Genomic DNA, 18,726 nt, shown 5'->3' on the forward strand with positions numbered 1-18,726 from the left:
AGTACCACTCTTATTTTTTTTTTTTTGAGAAAAGTTCAAAAATACTATGATGGCACCATTACTTTATATATTTATTTCGTCTGTAATTCAATAATTCCAAAGTTTTTTTTTCGCACTCTTTTATTGTTGGTGAGACAATATTTATTGTATGTAATGTAAACTTGGCCTAACGATGATATTAAATATTATACTAATACGGTAATGTAAGATAAAAAAAAATCGCTGCCTAAAAATAGATGTACATAAAGAAAACCCTAAAATGTAATGTAGTGGATCACTTTGTTTTTGGATTTGGGTTTCAGTTGGGCAGAGGACATATAACTAAGTGAAAATGATTGAAATAATTGAAATGATGTATGCTTTTGATTTGAATGATGAAAATGTAAAAAGAAGAAGAAGAAGTTGCAATAAATAATGGATAACTGCTTATGCTATTGAATAATGCAGTGCAACGATGCATAGGAATGCCATTTGGCAAATGATGAAGATGCATATGCATACAATGACGCTTGTGCAGCGTAGGGATGTATAATAATAGTTATAATAATAATTTCCATCAAAAGAGCTTACAAAGGGCGAGCGCAGCCGGTGGCCCACTGTAGACTGGATCTAGACCTAATGATAAGGATGGGTTTGGATGGGCGATTGAGTGCGGTACGGTGCGTTTAGCTTATTTTTTCTCTCACGCTACAGTGTCGTTACAGTATCTAATCTCACCGCCACCGCTGTTTTTATACTAACCGCAGGTAAACGCACCGCCCATCCAAACTCAGCCTAAGAGAGACAATATTACAGTAATCGAAAAGAGAAAAAAAAGTAAAAAGCCTCGAACAAAGAATAGAACAGCCAACAAAAATAAATTTCCAGTGTGCTCTTGCAATTTCAAGCTTTAGAGGTAGAAAAGAGATATTTGGAAATTCTATTTCACCCTTTAATTTTATGAAATTATTATTTTAGTTTTTTACTTAATTTTTATTTTCTTTTAGTTTTCAAAATTAAATTATTTATCAAATTGTTTAAAATGGATAAAAAATTAATGTTTGTTAATTTTGCTAAGGTGACATTCACGGAGTAATCCACGTATATGTCACGTTAGCAAATAATTAATCTTTTAAAAATAAAAAATATTTTTTTAAAAAATAAAAAAATAACTAATTGTTGTTGTAACATTCACATGGCAATCCAAGCCGGTATTAATAAACATTAATTGTTTCAGTCATTTTAAGGTGATTTAACAAACAATATACAAGTTTAAAGGTTGAAAAAAGAGAAAAATTATATAAAAAACCAAAACATTTTTTTTTTGTAAAAATTAGAAGACTAAATAAATCATCATCATATCTTTTAAATAAAATTTATTTTTTAACCCACATTATTATTTAAAAATAATAAAATATAATTTATATAAATGTTTATATATATTATAATTAAATTTAAATAAAATATTTTAAAAAATCAAATTATTTAAATGTAGATCCATGAACAAAAATTGGATACCAGATCTGATCTGCACAATTTATGAAAATTCAAATTAGGGTGTTAAACTTAGAAAAATATTTGTAAACCCTTAGAGAGTAGGGCATAATATTTCTAACATTTTGTATAAAAATAATGGTTCAATCGTTTTAGAGATCCCATGGTTTGTGAGCCCCCAATTTTAGGGTTTATATGCCTTTATTGGTTTTTTGCGGAGATCGCGCCCTCACTTTCACATGTCCATGGGCTTCGCCGCGTTGGATTCCTACATAATTCCTTTTTGCTTCTCTTTTATTATTAAAAATAGGTTAAAATATGACAATAGTCCTTATATATTTCGAAACTTTAGAATTTAGTCTCTACACTTGTATTTTTAGATTTTAAAATTTAAGTCTAATTATTAATAATAATATTATTATTTTGTTAATTTCAGATAAACTACATCATATTTTTTAATTACAGGACTATCAAGTGAGTAGTTTTTTTAGTTTTAAAATATTATTGCAACAAATTTAATAATTGAGTTTAAATTTTAAAATATGAAAAGTGGAATGACTAAATTCTTAAAATTTGAAAAATTAAATGAGTATAGAAACATTTTATCTTTAAAAAAATAAATAGATATATTTTATCTTTATTTTTAAAATAATAATAATAATAATCAAATTACAATCTTATACGGAATTAAATTAAGGATGAGGAAATGGAGGAACCAACTAGGTGTCTTCATAATTAAATCATGTCTCAACTCAAAAGTTACTAAATATTATTATTTTATTTAATCCTATTTTTACCAAATTTATACAATGGATGGAATGATGTCGGTTTTATCTTATTTCAGACAAGACCACAATGTCAATGCCAATAGCATCCAATCAAAAGTCAAAAGTTAGCTTCACGTATGGAACCGGGATTATAATTGATTGGGATGGCGGATATTTTCTTTCTTTTCAGTTTAGTAATAAAATAATGTGGGTTTTCGCAGTTGATTTTCGTAAGCTTCCCACAGCAAAAAGAGAAAACCTTTTGTTTATAAATAACCATGTCCCCTTTCCTTCATTTTCTCCTTTAGTAAGCTAACACGCCATTAGAAAACACCGATTGTTTTATTGTTTTTATGGGTGGGAAAATGGAGTTAGAGCAACCCGTGGTTATAGAAACAAGTGAGGCAGCCACTAAAGTGAAGCCTGCAAATGATCATAGCAAGAATATGCCGTCGTCACCATCAGCATCAACATGGTCCCATGTTTCAAGCAGATTGTGCCATGGCTCGGAATCATTCAGGAACCTAGAGATGGGGGTACCTAAAGTTAACTCATATGAAAAAAAGCTGTCATGGTTACGATCCCAAATCATTGGTGGCGATGCCGAGTTTGAATCTCCTTTTGGAACCAGGAAACTCACTTACGCTGATAACACTGCATCGGGTCGTTGTCTTCACTATATCGAAAATTTCATCATTAACAATGTTCTTCCCTTTTACGGTAATAAAGAGATCACTCCAGTTTTTGTTTCCTGTTTTGTTTTTTTTTCAGTGGTTAGCTTTTGTCGTGTGTTTTTAGGCAATACCCATACGTGTGACAGCTATGTGGGGCAAAGGACGACTAAAATGGTGCATGAAGCATCGAACTACATTAAAAGATGCATGGGAGGCGGCGAAGATGATGCAATCCTGTTTTGTGGATCAGGAACTACAGCGGCCATTAAGAAGCTACAAGAAGTTATGGGCATTACAGTGCCATCAATTATGAGGGACAAAGTAATAAAGTGCTTAAGCAATGAGGAGAGATGGGTGGTTTTCGTTGGGCCATATGAACACCACTCCAACTTGCTCTCATGGCGTCAAAGCCTTGCCGAAGTTGTGGAGATTAGTTTAAACGAGGATGGGTTGATCGATATTGAAGCTCTAAAACAACAGCTCGAGTTGTTTAAATACAGGAATAGGCCTTTGCTTGGTACCTTTTCAGCTTGCAGTAATGTCACTGGGATTCAATCAAATACACGAGAGATTGCTAAACTTATGCACCAATATGGAGGTTTTGTTTGCTTTGATTTTGCCGCAAGGTGACTACAACTTGTCATTAATTTTTATAAATTAATCAATTGAATTAAATTTTGAATATTTGGTCATTTATGAATAGTGGTCCATACGTGGCAATGGATATGAAGTCGGGGGAGATTGATGGATATGATGGTATGTTCCTAGGCCCACATAAGTTTATAGGTGGACCTGGATCACCCGGCATCCTTTTAATGAGCAAAGCTCTGTACCAGCTGGGAAATTCTCCTCCATCAACCTGTGGAGGTGGAACTGTTGAATATGTCAATGGTTTTGATGAAAAGGTACTTGATTGATTACTCTTTTATTGCCTTTTCATTTCATGTTTAATTATATAAATCCATTGAAGGAGATGAGGAGGGTTTGACAGGCCAACCCATTAGGCATTTTTCTTGGCCCATAATTTAGAGGGACTCTGCTGGTTTACATCTTTGATACTGACTACCGAGTGAATGGGAAAGTGCTTTAAAATGGACAGAATTTTATTTATTTATGCCACATGCTATATGGCAAAATTTTATTTTTGGGATACCGATGTGAACCAACTGAGAGCAGACCATTTTTATTCCTTTAAAAATATTTTTTAATTTATATGAAGTTCTAGACATTTACATAGTCTTGATTTAAAAAAGAAAAAAGAAAAGGTAATTTAATATAACGTTTTTCATAGTTAAGTGCAGGTTTGGTGACATGATCAAATTTAATGTTTAGAATGTGAATTTTAAATTGTCATGTATGATAATATTTTCATAAATTGATTCTCATGACTCAAAGATGATGGAAAGTTGTTTAAAATGATTATAAAATTAAAATTTAATATTTATAAATAAAAATCTTGCAGTTAATACTTAAAATTTATTTAGCAACATTGTCATCAAATGAATTTTGATGACATTGTACTCAAGACAAAAACTTTTTAAGACGGTTAGGTTTAGGGTTTGTTTTATTATTATAAGACGAGAAGGGGATGACAAGGTTTGAATTTGTGCTATCTAGGTACCACATGAAAATTCTAATAATTCTTTCAAATAATTTTGACTATTATAAGAATTATTAATAAATTTTTGAAATAAATATTCATCAATTAGTTATTACATGTAATGCTTGTAATAAGTAGATCCCTTTTTTACTAAATATGATTAGGTTATTAAGTATGTGACAAATGCAGGACACGTTATATTTAAGTGACATAGAAGAAAGGGAAAATGGAGGGACTCCTCAAATAATACAGATGATAAGAGCAGCCTTGGCATTTTGGGTGAAAGAATATATTGGTTATCAAGTGATTGCAAAGCAAGAGAAGTCATACATACAACAAGCTTTAAACAGGCTTCTCCCCAATCAAAACATTAAGGTTTTAGGGAATACAAGCAGCCACACAAAGAGACAAGCCATTTTGTCTTTCCTCGTTTACTCCACAACCAACTCTGCCCCCATTAGCAACCAAGAAGATGAGCTTTTCATGTGGGGTGAGACTGGGAATAAGAGGGATAAGCCTCTCCATGGACAATTCGTTGCCACTCTCCTAAATGACCTTTTTGGCATCCAAGCCCGAGGTGGGTGTGCTTGTGCTGGACCTTACGGTCACTGCTTGCTTGGTATCGATCAGACTCAGTCCCTTGCCATTAGAGAAGCTATTAAAAAGGCATTCCTACTCTGCACTCAACACCCTACTATAACATTGATTACGTTCATAATCACTATAAATACGATGCAATTGAAAATGCGTTGACTTTTTCTAAGAGAGCGATATTTGATTTTGCAGGGCTATGTTGGAGCAAAACCTGGGTATACAAGAGTTGGGTTTCCTTACTACATGTCAAATGAGGAGTTTGAATACATTGTAGCTGCATTGGAGTTTGTCGCCTTGTATGGGCAACGATTTCTTCCTCTTTACCATTTTGACCTAAGAACAGGCAACTGGACATTCAAGAACAAGGCACTCATCAAGGACACCTGTGATGATGGCATCCCTGTCCTGGATTTGGCTACTGCTTTTCAGGCAATAAACACGGATCGTGAGAGCGACAAAATCGATGCCAGAAAAAAGGACAATTCTTCTATCGTTCTCAAGTATTCATCGTATTTGGAAAGTGCTAAAAGAATTGCTGCTTTACTTCCCAAGTTTCCATCTCAACGGAGGTTTCAAGAAGACTTTGGCGTTGAACTCTATTTCAGGGTTTAGTATGTAAACCCTGAACCATACTAATTAAAGAATTCATTCCACTTGATAATCATATACTATTATTTAATTTTTTATCTCACGATGTAATGGAATGTTCTCACAACGCATATGCAGAAAATAAAATTAAGGGTAAACTATAAAATTAGTCACTTTTAGTTGTCTTAGATTACATTTTAATCACTTATGTTTGAAATATTACATTTTAGTCATTTACGTTATCATTTTGTTACGAAGTGGTCACTCTATCTTTAAGCTCCGTTACCTCCTTAATGGTGGTCCTACATGACAGTCCAAATGAGTTTTAAATGCCAACTTAGATGTCCTACGTGACAATCCAAATTGAATTTATTTAATTAAAAACCTATTTTCATTCCAACAACTGGACATCCAAGTTGGTATTTAAAACCAATTTGGACTGCCACGTAAGATTACCGTTAGGGAGGTAATGGAGTTCAATGGTAAAGTGACCACTTCGTAACAAAATGATAACGTAAGTGACTACTAAAACGTAACATTTCAAACATAAATGACTAAAATGTAATCTAAGGCAAACAAAAATGACTATTTTTGTAATTTACCCTAAAATTAAATTATTGCTCAAACATGGTATGTTAGGTAAACAAGGAAGATGGCAGAAGCTATACCTTGTGAGATGCAACTTGAATACCCTATGAAAAATATTAAAACACACACAAATTCAACAAGATCATTCAGGTATATACAAATATATTAAAATTTGTATAAGTTGAATTATTTACATGTCAAAATCTTTATGCTACGTATATCACATGCTAATACTTTAGAAGCGATTATGGTAGAACATGACATGTATTCATGAAATGCCATGTTAGCAGACATTCCAATTACGCGAAATCCAGAAACTCAATTTGTTTAAACCAGTCTAGCAATGGCCTCACTTTATGAAAATAAAGGCGAGCGACAGGATATGAATGGCAAAAACTATACCAGTAAACTTTCAGTTACTTTTATAACTAAAAGGATACAAAATAAAAGAATTTCCATTTGGATCACTCACAAAATTCATTTAGAATTCTACAGCTAGCAGCAATGATTCTATTTTGAATGCTTTGAAAGGTCAGGCCAGCACTACATGCAATGGTGTGTTGTATATCTCTCTTGTAATAAAAGTATACAAACGACTGAGCTCGGGAAAAAATCTGCCCATTGACCAGATATCTAGCAGATGTAGAAAATGAGGATGGCTCAATTGATTAACAGTATGCAATCAAGGGAGTTTGCAGAGAAGCAAAAATTGCCTTCATTGAGCATACATCATGCAGAAACGTCAACTCTCTAGCAGATAATGTAAGACCAGGATAAAGCCCATTGTAACTTTTCAGCAAAACTGTAAGACCAGGATAAAGCCCATTGTAACTTTTCAGCAAAACTGTTTGGTATTCCCCGAAAAGAAAAGGATCTACAGTTAAATTCAACATATAAGAATGCTTTTACAACATAGACTAATACCATTTATGTTGCAAAAGAAATTCGAGAGAGAGAGAAAAAAGAAAAGGAACAACTCAAATTGAAATATTACTCATGACTAAGAAGGAAAAACATTACCATGATTTCAAAGGAAATGACTGGCCATCAAAAGTTGTGGCTTCTCCTTCTCTTCTTCAACCTCCATTGAAGCTTCAGCTTTTATTTCTTCAACCCTCTTATCCCAAATATTATCTATGAGCTTCCACGTTTCATCACTGACCGTTTGAGTCTGTACAAATAAAATCAAAAAGCATTTTTGTCAGAACTCAGAAATGAGATATATGATAAAACTAAGTCTTGTCCAACTTGCCTCCTTGGGACGTGGTGCGCCAAAAGTTGAAAACCCAGAACTTCCAGGTGCAAACGTTACCCTCCCTGGAAGTGTGATCCCATGGATTCCCCATCGCCCAGCATAAATTAGGGCTCCATATTCGTCAACTGGATTGACAGTAGGCTATACAATGGGCAAAAGCATCAATCATGCATTTCATTAAAAATAATGAACTAGTAGTCATTAATCAATAAGCATTCCACCATTTAAAACCGCACCTCTATAGCTTAAACATACAACTCTAACATGTAATGCTCAAATAGCAAATCAAAACAATCATATAAAACCAGAATTTCAGCCATATCACTACCAAGGTACAGTTATTTCAAAGGTCGGTTCATATTCAAGAAAATTATTATGGATTCTCTTATGTATTTTCTTAATGTAACTTGATTTTCCCTAAAACGACTGCCATGAGATATTATCAAGAGACTATCATATGTTAACCTTTCAGACTCCCACAAGATATACGGTCAATTGTGATTATAGTTCTAAAACTAGTCTCATGCAAAGTAATTATGCCCACACCGGTTAAAAAGAATGGTTCAAGATGGAATATCCTAAGTGAGAGAATACAAAACATTGGACTTTATTTTTATATTTTCTTAATTGTAACTTTTATAAATATTTAGGATATTTTGGTGCTTTATTCTAATTATTATTTTACTTCTTTTCCAAGTATTAGGGTTTTTACAGTTATAATTTGGTATTTGCATTTTATTAGGTTTCAGGTTTAGTTATAAACATTTATGCTATTTTAGTATTAAGGTTTTGAATCATGAATTTAGATAGTTTGGGATACTGACATATTGATTATTGAGATTTTCTCCACATTGCTTCTGTGGTTTTCTCCCTCTAGTTTCTATGTTTCTCCCCTAGTTTCCTCTATTCCTTCCTAATTGCTCCTGTCTAATACTGCTTTTCTCTTTGTAGTTATATCATTTCCCCATACTTGCTCTTATATCAAACAAGCAGTATATCAGTGGGGAAAAAGGTTATATTTTAATTGAAAACAACCAGATCAAAGATAATCTGTATAGAATATCTGTCAATAAATAATTGCAAATGTTCATAAATTTCCACATTAGATTCATCTAAGAAAACATAGCGGCTTTTCCCAAAGAAGAATGTACATACCGAAGCTAGGACAACCATAATAGAATAATAATTATTGAATCCTAAGCTATAGAGCCTTTTTGCATTTAGATTTTCTCTAAATATGCCATTCCTTGAATCAAAAACTACCTGAGGTATTCGAGGTGCTCTATTGTATATATCCCAGATTTCCTCTGCTTTAATCTCTCCCTTTTCAAGTAAAATATCTGCAAAATGTAAAACATGGAGTCAAGCATTTAAGTATTTTGTTGTACATGGTCCTTTTGTTGCAAGAATTCAAAATTTCTCAGTACAATTAAGATAACTGAAATAATTGTGTTAGCCCAAAAATTTTATGCAATATAGGAATTAGTTTAAAGAATAATGAATTGACCATATGAAAACAATTAACCTGTGATTGTCTCTACAGCTGAATAGAACTCCCTCAGCACAGATGCACATTTTTCCACAGAAAAACGCAAGTATTCGTCACGAAGTGCTTCAAGTTTCGCAGCAAGCTAAACATGAAGTTAATAATGCAATCAATGTCAATTCATAAAACATCTTCATGAAGTGCTATAAAGATTTAACAGCCACAAACTGCAAACATACATTAGGCACAAGATCATTTTGATTTCTGTAGTAAGCTTTTCCAAAAGCTGTCATCCCTGTCTGCAAAATTAAAAACTCTGCAAGCCTAGAAGCTTCTAATGTAGCTTTTGCTGAGATCCAACACATGTTATCAACCCCAAACATCTCCTCCTCAATTACTCTTGCTGCAAATTTCAGCTACCAGTCAGCCAGACTATACTTATTGTCAGAGGGGAGAAATAACAAAGTACTGTAAGGGAAGTTATCGAGATTAGCATTTGATAACATGAAAGACCAGACAGGATTAGGGGCCAACATACAGTAGCAAGGAACCTTACTTAAGCAGGTCGAGGAGGGTCAGAGACTTAACCATATTGTTTTCAAATATAAACTATAAAGAGCTCTATTCTTAGAGTCAAGCTTACAACCATGGAATTGGAAACTAAATGACACAGAGTTCAATTACAATCTTCACTTTCTAGGGCAGATTTACTTTCCCCTTATTTTTACACAAGGTGGAAAGTGGACATTTCAACTTCAAATGCAGTGAACTTCATGGAAATCAAAGACAAGAATAATACACAAAATTCAGCTAGTAAACTAATAAAAAACTCAATTATGATGATAATGGATAAAAGTTTTCATTACTTACGAGCACATGCACGCACTATAGAGCTTATGTAATCTGATTTTCTCAAGAAAACCTTCCCCGAAAATTCAGCATAGCGCATATTTGGCTGGCTATGGATGGACTTTATATCCGTCTGTAGGAGATAAACATGAAGATTTGATCAATAACTGTGAAAACAGGCTGAGCAAAAGAATAAAAACTGTGAAAACAGAAAATATCACAGAAGCAAATGGTACTACAAGTATATGAACAGGTGATGTTATCTTAATGCAGTGACCTCTGTGAATGGGCGGTAGGGATCTGGAAAGTAGCATGCGAGAACAGCAACAGCTGCTTCTCGATATGCTAATCTCAACTTCAACTCCTCTGGAATTTCTGTACTATCTTCTTGGCCTGTTTCAAATGTGCCCTTTTGCTGGAAAGTAAAATTATGAACAAAGTGAGAAAGTGACAATCAATATGTTGAATCAATAGCCATATGTAAGGAATGTAGACTAACCCTCTTCAAAGCCTCTAGAAGTTCTTCACGTCCAATGTAATCAAGATCTTTTCTGGCAGTCAAAATTCCAGCCTCATTCCTATCATCCCAGTTTGGAAAACATTAGTCCTCCCAAATGTTAAGTGGTATAATTAAAACGTAATGAGATATATAGTTATGTACAATATATTTTGAAGCTCAGCCCCAGTGAAATCTTCGGTAAGCATTGCAATTTCCTCCAGGAGAGTCTCTTTATCCTCTTCAGACCGAAAAAATTTATTTCTAGCATGGACCTGTGGGATACAAAAATGAAATAATATAATAAGACACAAAAGCATACATGAGAACATAAAGGCTTTTGTTACAATCACATTAAACAAATACCTTCAATATGGCCAATCTGCCATCTTTAGATGGCAACCCAACTCTTATTATCTTGTCAAACCGACCCTTTCTCAGGAGAGCAGGATCAAGAATATCCAGTCTATTTGTTGCACCTATAACCAACACCTGACAAGCCCAAATTTAGGATTGCATCAGAAAAGTCCACTTAAAATCCAAGTAAATACAAAATTTAATACCTGTGATGTAGAAACTTTAAATCCATCCATCTCAGTCAGTATCTGAAGCAGACCCTGTTCCCTTTCTGCACCACCCTATATAGAAAAATTACATTCACAAAACCATAGAGCAAAGTCAGACATTAATATGAGAGCCAATAGGTGATAATACAAGGCTAAGTTAGGACATTGCTATGAAAAAAGAGCTTTATAGGCACATCTATCCCAACAATATTTTATACTAATATGGCAACAAAAAGATCCAAGGTTCAAAAAGCAATTTGTGTGGCAATCCATTTGAATTAAGAAGCCTAGCATGAGCTCTTTAGTTGGCTGTCGAGAATATGTGGATAGAAAAGATCCCATTGCAAAGTTTTAGGATAATGTTACATGCCTTGTCTGATATCAAAATCAAGGATCTAATTTCCAAGGATACATGCAAAGTTTTTTTGTGTGTATGCTACACTCAAGCTAAAACTTTTCATTGAAAATGGAAGTAAAGGAAACACTAGCAAGTGAAAGATTAATTACGATAATACTTGATATCCGGACCAAATTAGACAATGCAATGAAGCAAACTCATTAATAAAATCATCTACTTTAAGATTATCAGCTATGATGAGAGAATTTTCTTTGCTTTATGTTATATAGCATACTTTAGGAAATAGTGCTTTACTTCACTACCTTTTTTTTTCTTGGATCTTCACCCTCAAGAAAAGTACAGATTCAATATACTTTCAGAAACTATTGTGATTATGATGATTAATAAGGAAAAAGTGATCTTAGTTTTTTCATCTTAACATTACATCTTTATCACACTACAGCTAAAAGTAAAAGGATCGGCCTTTTAATGTTATTAGCACTTAAGGGTGCCAGTTGCTCAAGTTGGAAATAGAACACCTCTGGCTGACCTTTAAGCTTTTCCCCAATAGATAAGAGAAAGAAGATAATAAAAGTGAGTTATCCATTGACAACAACAACAAAAAAAAGGTAAATTGTCTTACACCACCGATATCAGGCCCCCCACGCTTACTACCGATAGCATCAATCTCATCAATAAAAATTATGGAAGGTGCAAATGATCTTGCATTAGCAAACAGGTCCTTCACACGTGATGCAGCGACTCCAACAAACATCTGGCAAGTTATATCACTATATCAGCCAGATTTCCAGTTCCAACAATTTCAGATAGGCGACAATAAAAAGGAAATAAATTACAACATGAAAATAAAATTCAATGATATACCCTGACTAAGAGACTTTAAAAAATTCAGGGCCATCAGGGAGGCAACATGAAAAAAGTTACTAAACGATGCACGAACATTGAGATTTTAAAGTAGCAGAACTCGAGGCACATTGCATTAAACAGACTAGAGGAATTGTGCGTTTAAACAAGGCTTCAACAGATGCACATTTATATATGTGCAAAGGTTAAAATAAAAGAATAAAAAAGAGAATTACCCAGAGTCGGTGCAAAAAGTAGTGGGATGACAAAATTAAGGCATGGATTAAAGTAAAGAGAACAGCTATAGACAAGATGAATGATCAGACCAATTCAAGATTTCCCTATCTATGACCCTTTAAAATAAATATAGCAACCGGATTTAAAAGCAACCAAGAATGAAGAAGTAAACGAGCAGAAAAAGAAAGAGTCAACAGTTTCAGGGGGGAAAGGCAATTAAAATTTCTCTTCCAATTTCACTAGATTTAAGGCCATAATTTTCCAAAGATGTTTAGGATAAAGCCTAAATATAAAGCATCTGAAAAATCCAAAAGATAACTCAGATAAATTGAAAGAAATGAATTTTTTGTGAAGAAACCAGCCTTCACCTCTACGAAATCAGTGCCGTTTGCTGCAAAGAATGGTAGTCCTGCTTCACCAGCAATAGCTTTGGCCAGCAGTGTTTTACCAGTCCCAGGAGGCCCATGGAGCAAAACACCTTTAGGGCAGTAAATACCTTTGTTTTGGAACTCCTCATCATTTTTTAAAATTCGTACAATCTCTTGTAATTCTCTCTTGATATATTCTTGGCCAGCAAAATCCTCAAAAGTAACACCAGTTCTTTCCTCTGCTGATATAAATTTTGCACTGGTTAAAGGCAGTAAAGTTAGAGCCTGGTAGAATGATTTTGTTATCAACCATCCAAAACTACATTCACCACATAATCACCTAAAACTCATTCTAACCCAACAATAAAAAACCTTATTGAAAGAATGTAGGCATTACTAAATATTCGTGAAACAATTGAATGTGAAGTGGAAAATCTACCTTTTGAAGGACTAAACAAATTAAAATCTTAAAATTCAGCAGTTTTCAACCATCATTTAAATTATAGTTTAGAGTGATTACTCTATTTATCTAGATTATAACAATGCCTCCTTACCTGGAACATTAAAGATGCAGACAAAGCAACTTCAGAAAAGATGGTTCAATAGTATTAATATGCAAAAAAGCAGGTTTCTTGCTATAACGTATAGACAAACAAAAACAATGCAATAACTCTAGAAATTCGAAACCTTGATAAAATTCCCACGATGAAACAACAATTATAACAACTAGAGAGCAATGAAGAAAAGACACATGCATTTAATATTATAAAACAGAGGGAAATAAAATAAAGAGAACAGAATATATAAAAGGAACGGAGAACTGCAAAAACAAGATTCTATCCAGCACTTAAGGGACACTTTGAATATTACGGGTATCATACTGTTTGATACTAGATCCCAAGTCAAAGTTAACATTCAACAAGCACAAGAATATAGACACAGGTGGAAAGGTATCTTGAGTCAGAATCAAGTAAATAGTGAGGCTGACAACCTTTCCTTACCCAACTAAATATCTTTCTTCATGCAACACTACCTCAACATTTTAATCTAGGTAAAAGAATGAAGAACATATTCTAAATATTGAGCAAGCGGCATGACTAAAACCATTGAGCTGAACATTGGTAAAAAAGGTCACTGGCCTCGAAAATGTAGCCAGGTTTCACTCAATCTACTGATGACTTTAAAAACACGAAGCAGTAAATTAACTAAATAAAACCAAACCTCTATTAGGGGGCACTATAGAAAGAGAGCACCTAATGTTCATCTGTCATGAATTAATAGAAACAGTAAACAAGCTAGGTGATATCATAGGCTACCATACAGCAGAATAAAAAATAACTTATCAACAACTAACCCAATGGGAAATCATTGTTTGCTTACCGACTCTGGCCTAATGATCCAAGGGCACGGCGCTTGAGTGGTTGTCTAATTTTTTTGTTAGGAGCTCCCAAATCACAAGGTATTAGCTTTGCATAAATGGGCCTCATCATATTATCAATCCAGAGATATAGTGCAATTGACAAGGCAAGTCGCATAGACCATATTACTGCAGTAGCAACAGACGAGTAGACCTCTGCAGGTACAGTATCAACATTCAAGACATCAACATTCACAATTTGTTGGTGAAGCTTCTGCCAAACATCATTCCAACAATCAATGGGCATGCGGTCCACTACATGGCGCCGAAAAACTATTTCATTCTTTGAATTCCCCCCTGTTCCGTCCACTTCATTATCTTTGTAGTATGGCAAAATCACTGCAGGAAGCTCAACAGAGTTCATGAAAAAGAAAAAGAACAAGTAACTATAGGCTTTGGCAATCTGCAGGATGATGCAACAATGGTTCAATCAGCCAACCCAAGTCAATCCAGTGAAAGCTCCAGTGAATAGTTTATGAATGACTTAATTAACATACATATACACAACCATCATGTGGATCGACCAAATTAACAAATAACATTTAGTTCAAGCCATTGAGAGTAAGAAAGCAAGTGGTTCAAATCAAATATCATATAACCAAACATGCCTGAGATATGCAATAGAACATGAAAAGATGATCTATGTCACTCAGACTCGGGGGATAAATGTAGGATAGAACTATGCGTTCGGCACAGGGACATTCAGTTTTAATTTTTATTATACTTTGGGAGGGTCAGACCTCCATACCCATGTCTATCAAATATGTGTTTGACATGATTACTTCAAGAAAAATGGAGATATGGATCACTTAGGCTACAATGTTATTGAATGAAGTAAGCAAAAGAAAACCTTTAGGATGTAAAAATATGAAAAAAGCTTAAGAAATACCCAACAGAAAGATCAATGTCTCAGTCCAAAACCATTTACCCAGAACTCATGATGATACCTAAGGATACCAATCTAGAATCTTAGGATACAAATTGAGTATTCAATATTTGGATCACTTCATTCCAGTTATTCAATAAGCATCCTAGACTTCAGGTACCAATAGCAATCCCAGGGTCAGTAAAATAGGAAAACTTTGGTAGCTTTGATAACTGAGATAAAAAGCAGTGTACCTAAGTCTACAGTTTGCTTCCATCATTTGGTTCACAATAAATAAAATGATATCCAAGTTCTTTGAAAGGCTTTAGATCTGATGGGTGTTACTCAAGTTCATTTTGGATTTAGGACAATGCACTTCTTCAATCTGATTTACTGATGTGCTACAATCTTAAAATTGAAGAAATGAACTACAATAGATTAAGTGACGAGCAGAGATCTAAAGGTTCAATGTAAACAACAAAACTTCATTACCTGAAACTGTCTGACCATAATTCGAATACTCCATAAATTGGACATTGTTTGAGTTAAGAAGTCCCATAAAGTCACTGAAGTCAATTCTGTGTGAACTCTCAGGATCCCACTCTGTCCCCTTCAACTTTCCACACAAGGTCAACAGGGCTCTGCTCCAACAGGAAGCCATGACAAGCTGTCTTTCTAACTGCAAGTCAGCCTTCCTCTCAAGCTCTTCCAGTTTATTTATTCTTTGCCTCTCTGCATCTTTTAATTTCTGGAGTATTGTTGAAATCAACAAAAGTTAATAATAGATAAGGGCAATGTAATTCTACAGTCCATGGCCCTAGCTCCTTAAAGTGCAAATTCTGGAGGGAAAATTGCCAACACATTAAGTCTTTGATTCAAGCAAGTTTGAACTATACTTTTGCAAGAACAAAATTCTATGAGATAAAGAGTGGTTTTACTTGCAATGTTCAGATACCACATTGTAGCATCATATTTATACATAACAAAAGGGAAGCACCCATATCAACTCGGATATACCATTTTACTGTTCCAGCGAATCATTAAAGAACTTAATTCTTATTCCATTTGAAGAAAAAGGTTCCCATATAATTAGGAAATTTTGTCCATCAGTGTAAAAACATAGAGCTGATAAGATGTAATACTGGCTATTCTTAGATTAATAATTACAGAAGTATCCATGTTAACAATAGGATGAAACTTCATATATATCCACTGTAATAATTAAAAACCATACAAATAGATGAAGTATCCCACATATACGAAATCAAAAAGCATTTCATAATCCTGAACAAACTACACAACCTATTCAGATTCTTTAATTTGCATCAAATATCATTAGACTTATGTGGCTAAATATAAGGTAAAGAACTTAAATTCTTTTTCCATTCAAAGAAAACCATTACTATATGATTAGGAAATAATATTTTGTTCATTAGTGTGAAAACATAGAGCCGTAAAAGTGTTCCATATGAAAGTAACACATGTTGTTGCATTTCCTACTTGCTCTTAATTGCTCTCTCAAAATACACCTCCAGACCTAAGTGTCCCATATGAAAGCAAAACGAAGCCTATCATCATTCACAAAATCTAAACTTTTAACTTCTAATCTTTCAAAATTACGTTTTGATTTCCACTTTCCGCACCCAACATTATTTTCTCATTGAGAAAACGGACTATATCGTTAGTAAAAAAAGAAAACTGGAAATGAGGAAATTTTAAAAAGAGAAAAAGAAACCTCGAATAACTGAGTGGACTCAGCATCTTCTTCCTCGACAATGTTGGAAGCGACAGTTGAGTCGGAACTCGAACAGGAAGTGGAATGGTTGGAAACATCAACAGTGATGTTTTCGCGTTTAGTAAAGCTTAATTTAGGTTTGAGAGTGTTTTTACGGAGTGGTTTATTGCGAGAAAAGGAATAATAGGGGAATTTATCGAGAAGAGGTTTAGATGAGTTGCAGAAGACTGTTGGAGCTTCGACGAAAGTAATTGGTTTAGAAAGATAAGAATTCATTTCCTTTTATAAAAAAAGGAAAATTATGCTTCACTTTCTCTCACTTTCTAGTGCGGGAAAATGCGGGAGAAAATGTTGGGACTTTATCTTCGCCTCGTCAAAGCATGCTGGGAACTGGAGTTGATTTTTTGGGTTTTGGGAGAAGAACAAAACGCTGCGTTTTCTATATAGGCTTCTTTTAAAATAAAAATAAAAATAATGAAGAAACTCATGATTCAGTTGGGTAATATTTGGGGCGAGGCCCAAACATACTGCTACTTATTTTGCCTCTTGTTTATCGTTTACTTTTTACTCTAAGGTGAATAATTTTACTAATTTTCTATATACAATAAAATTTATTTATTCTTGAATTATTTCACTAACATTCTTACATCCGTATTGAATTAAATTATTTTTTTGTATGATTAATATTTTAACAATTTAATTATAATCAATTATACATTTTATGCTGTATATCAAGTTTACCATAAATTAAAATTTTATAATTATTTATTATACATAAAAAAAATTCAAAAATTTAATATATATTAATACAAACATGGATTCGAAAATTTACTTTAAATAAAATATTTGTTAACAGTGTAAACTATATAAATGCATTGAAATTCATAAAAAATGGAGCAATTAATTATTTAAAATTAAAATTAAAATTAATATCTTAATTAACCTAACAAGTTTCATATCAATCCTTGGCAAAATTCACAACAAAATATAAAAAGGACAAATCCTAAACAATGGCTTCTTGAAGTTGATTTTCTTTTTTTATTTCTTGTGAAAAAAGAATAAGATTTCTTTCCAAATTGATGGAAAGAAATTTAAGAAACTTCCTATTTTCAACATTATAACATTTTAAGAAAATTAATATTTATAGTTTCAATAAAAAAAGATTACAACTACTAAATTAAATTTAAAAAAAAAACTCAATACAACATTATAATAATTTTAGTAGTGATAAAACGTTTATTACTTTAGATTTAATAAAATTTTAAATTATATAAGTATTAATTCAAGATATAAGATTATTGTGATGCAATCATTTCTGTTGTACGTGCATTAAGGGAATACTAATCGTTCCCAATGATATAATATATATTCTAAATACTATTCATAATTCATTTCAACTTTTAAATAAAAGGGTAAATGCGCTTCAATACTTTTGAATCTATATCCTTCTTCACACCGAGTTAAAAACTTCATGCACAAAATTATTTTTCTTTTTTTGAATATTAAATAAAAATAGAGATTAATTTAGATGGCCAATTACATTATTGTTAGAGGCTCTATACTTTTTGTAGCGTTATAACAGTATATCATACATGATGATAGCACATAGCTTTAGAAAATATGAGTTTGATGATTTCTTACGCAAAATCAAGTAATCTTTTTACAATATTCCAATTTTTTGGCAAATTAATCGTGAAGAGTTCAAATTTGATTGAAGTAAAATACTTCTTTTTTTTTTTGGTAAAAAAGTAGTTCATTTTTTTTTTAAAAAGCATGGTACTAACATTTTTTTTCATATGAAAGTATAAACATACTGTATTATATCTAATATTATATAATATACATTTAGGAAAATATAAAAATTTTATTGTTTTATTCGATCATGACTGCATATATAAAATTATAATATTTTTGTTCTAAAAACTTAGTACCTATAGTCGATTGAGTCTTAACTCGAGTAACATCGA

General features: G+C 33.0%; 2 protein-coding genes across 6 annotated transcripts; one reads left to right on the forward strand and one right to left on the reverse strand.

Moving 5' to 3' along the window:
• Positions 1 to 2,426: 2,426 nt before the first annotated feature.
• Positions 2,427 to 6,105, forward strand: LOC107911681 (probable cysteine desulfurase). Of its 2 annotated transcripts, XM_016839555.2 has the most exons (5): positions 2,428 to 2,960; positions 3,039 to 3,540; positions 3,618 to 3,819; positions 4,704 to 5,180; positions 5,301 to 6,105. In XM_016839555.2, exons 1-5 carry the CDS (start codon positions 2,594 to 2,596, stop codon positions 5,718 to 5,720), a joined length of 1,968 nt encoding a protein of 655 aa, XP_016695044.2. In that variant the 5' UTR covers positions 2,428 to 2,593; the 3' UTR covers positions 5,721 to 6,105. The 2 variants fall into 2 exon arrangements, with proteins under 2 accessions (XP_040961583.1, XP_016695044.2); XM_041105649.1 differs by having other exon boundaries at positions 2,427 to 3,540.
• Positions 6,106 to 6,683: 578 nt separating this feature from the next.
• LOC107911682 (probable inactive ATP-dependent zinc metalloprotease FTSHI 4, chloroplastic) lies at positions 6,684 to 17,188 on the reverse strand. 4 transcript variants are annotated; one of them, XR_005920981.1, is made up of 18 exons: positions 16,760 to 17,172; positions 15,517 to 15,772; positions 14,123 to 14,498; positions 12,743 to 13,001; positions 11,917 to 12,048; positions 10,934 to 11,008; positions 10,737 to 10,862; positions 10,536 to 10,645; positions 10,374 to 10,452; positions 10,152 to 10,289; positions 9,896 to 10,007; positions 9,265 to 9,428; positions 9,065 to 9,170; positions 8,803 to 8,879; positions 7,537 to 7,680; positions 7,305 to 7,455; positions 7,096 to 7,158; positions 6,684 to 7,053 (listed from the first exon to the last, which is right to left on the reverse strand). XR_005920981.1 is itself a non-coding variant. In XM_016839556.2 (17 exons), the coding sequence occupies exons 1-16, from the start codon at positions 17,033 to 17,035 to the stop codon at positions 7,312 to 7,314; spliced, it is 2,574 nt and encodes an 857-aa protein (XP_016695045.2). In that variant the 5' UTR covers positions 17,036 to 17,188; the 3' UTR covers positions 6,684 to 7,158; positions 7,305 to 7,311. The 4 variants fall into 4 exon arrangements, 3 of the variants coding, with proteins under 3 accessions (XP_016695045.2, XP_016695047.2, XP_016695046.2); XM_016839556.2 differs by having other exon boundaries at positions 6,684 to 7,158; positions 16,760 to 17,188; XM_016839558.2 differs by lacking the exon at positions 7,096 to 7,158 and having other exon boundaries at positions 6,684 to 7,086.
• Between the last annotated feature and the right edge of the window lie 1,538 nt (positions 17,189 to 18,726).

Source organism: Gossypium hirsutum, chromosome D11, assembly GCF_007990345.1.
Source record: "Gossypium hirsutum isolate 1008001.06 chromosome D11, Gossypium_hirsutum_v2.1, whole genome shotgun sequence".
In the NCBI taxonomy this organism is placed as follows: Eukaryota; Viridiplantae; Streptophyta; class Magnoliopsida; order Malvales; family Malvaceae; genus Gossypium; species Gossypium hirsutum.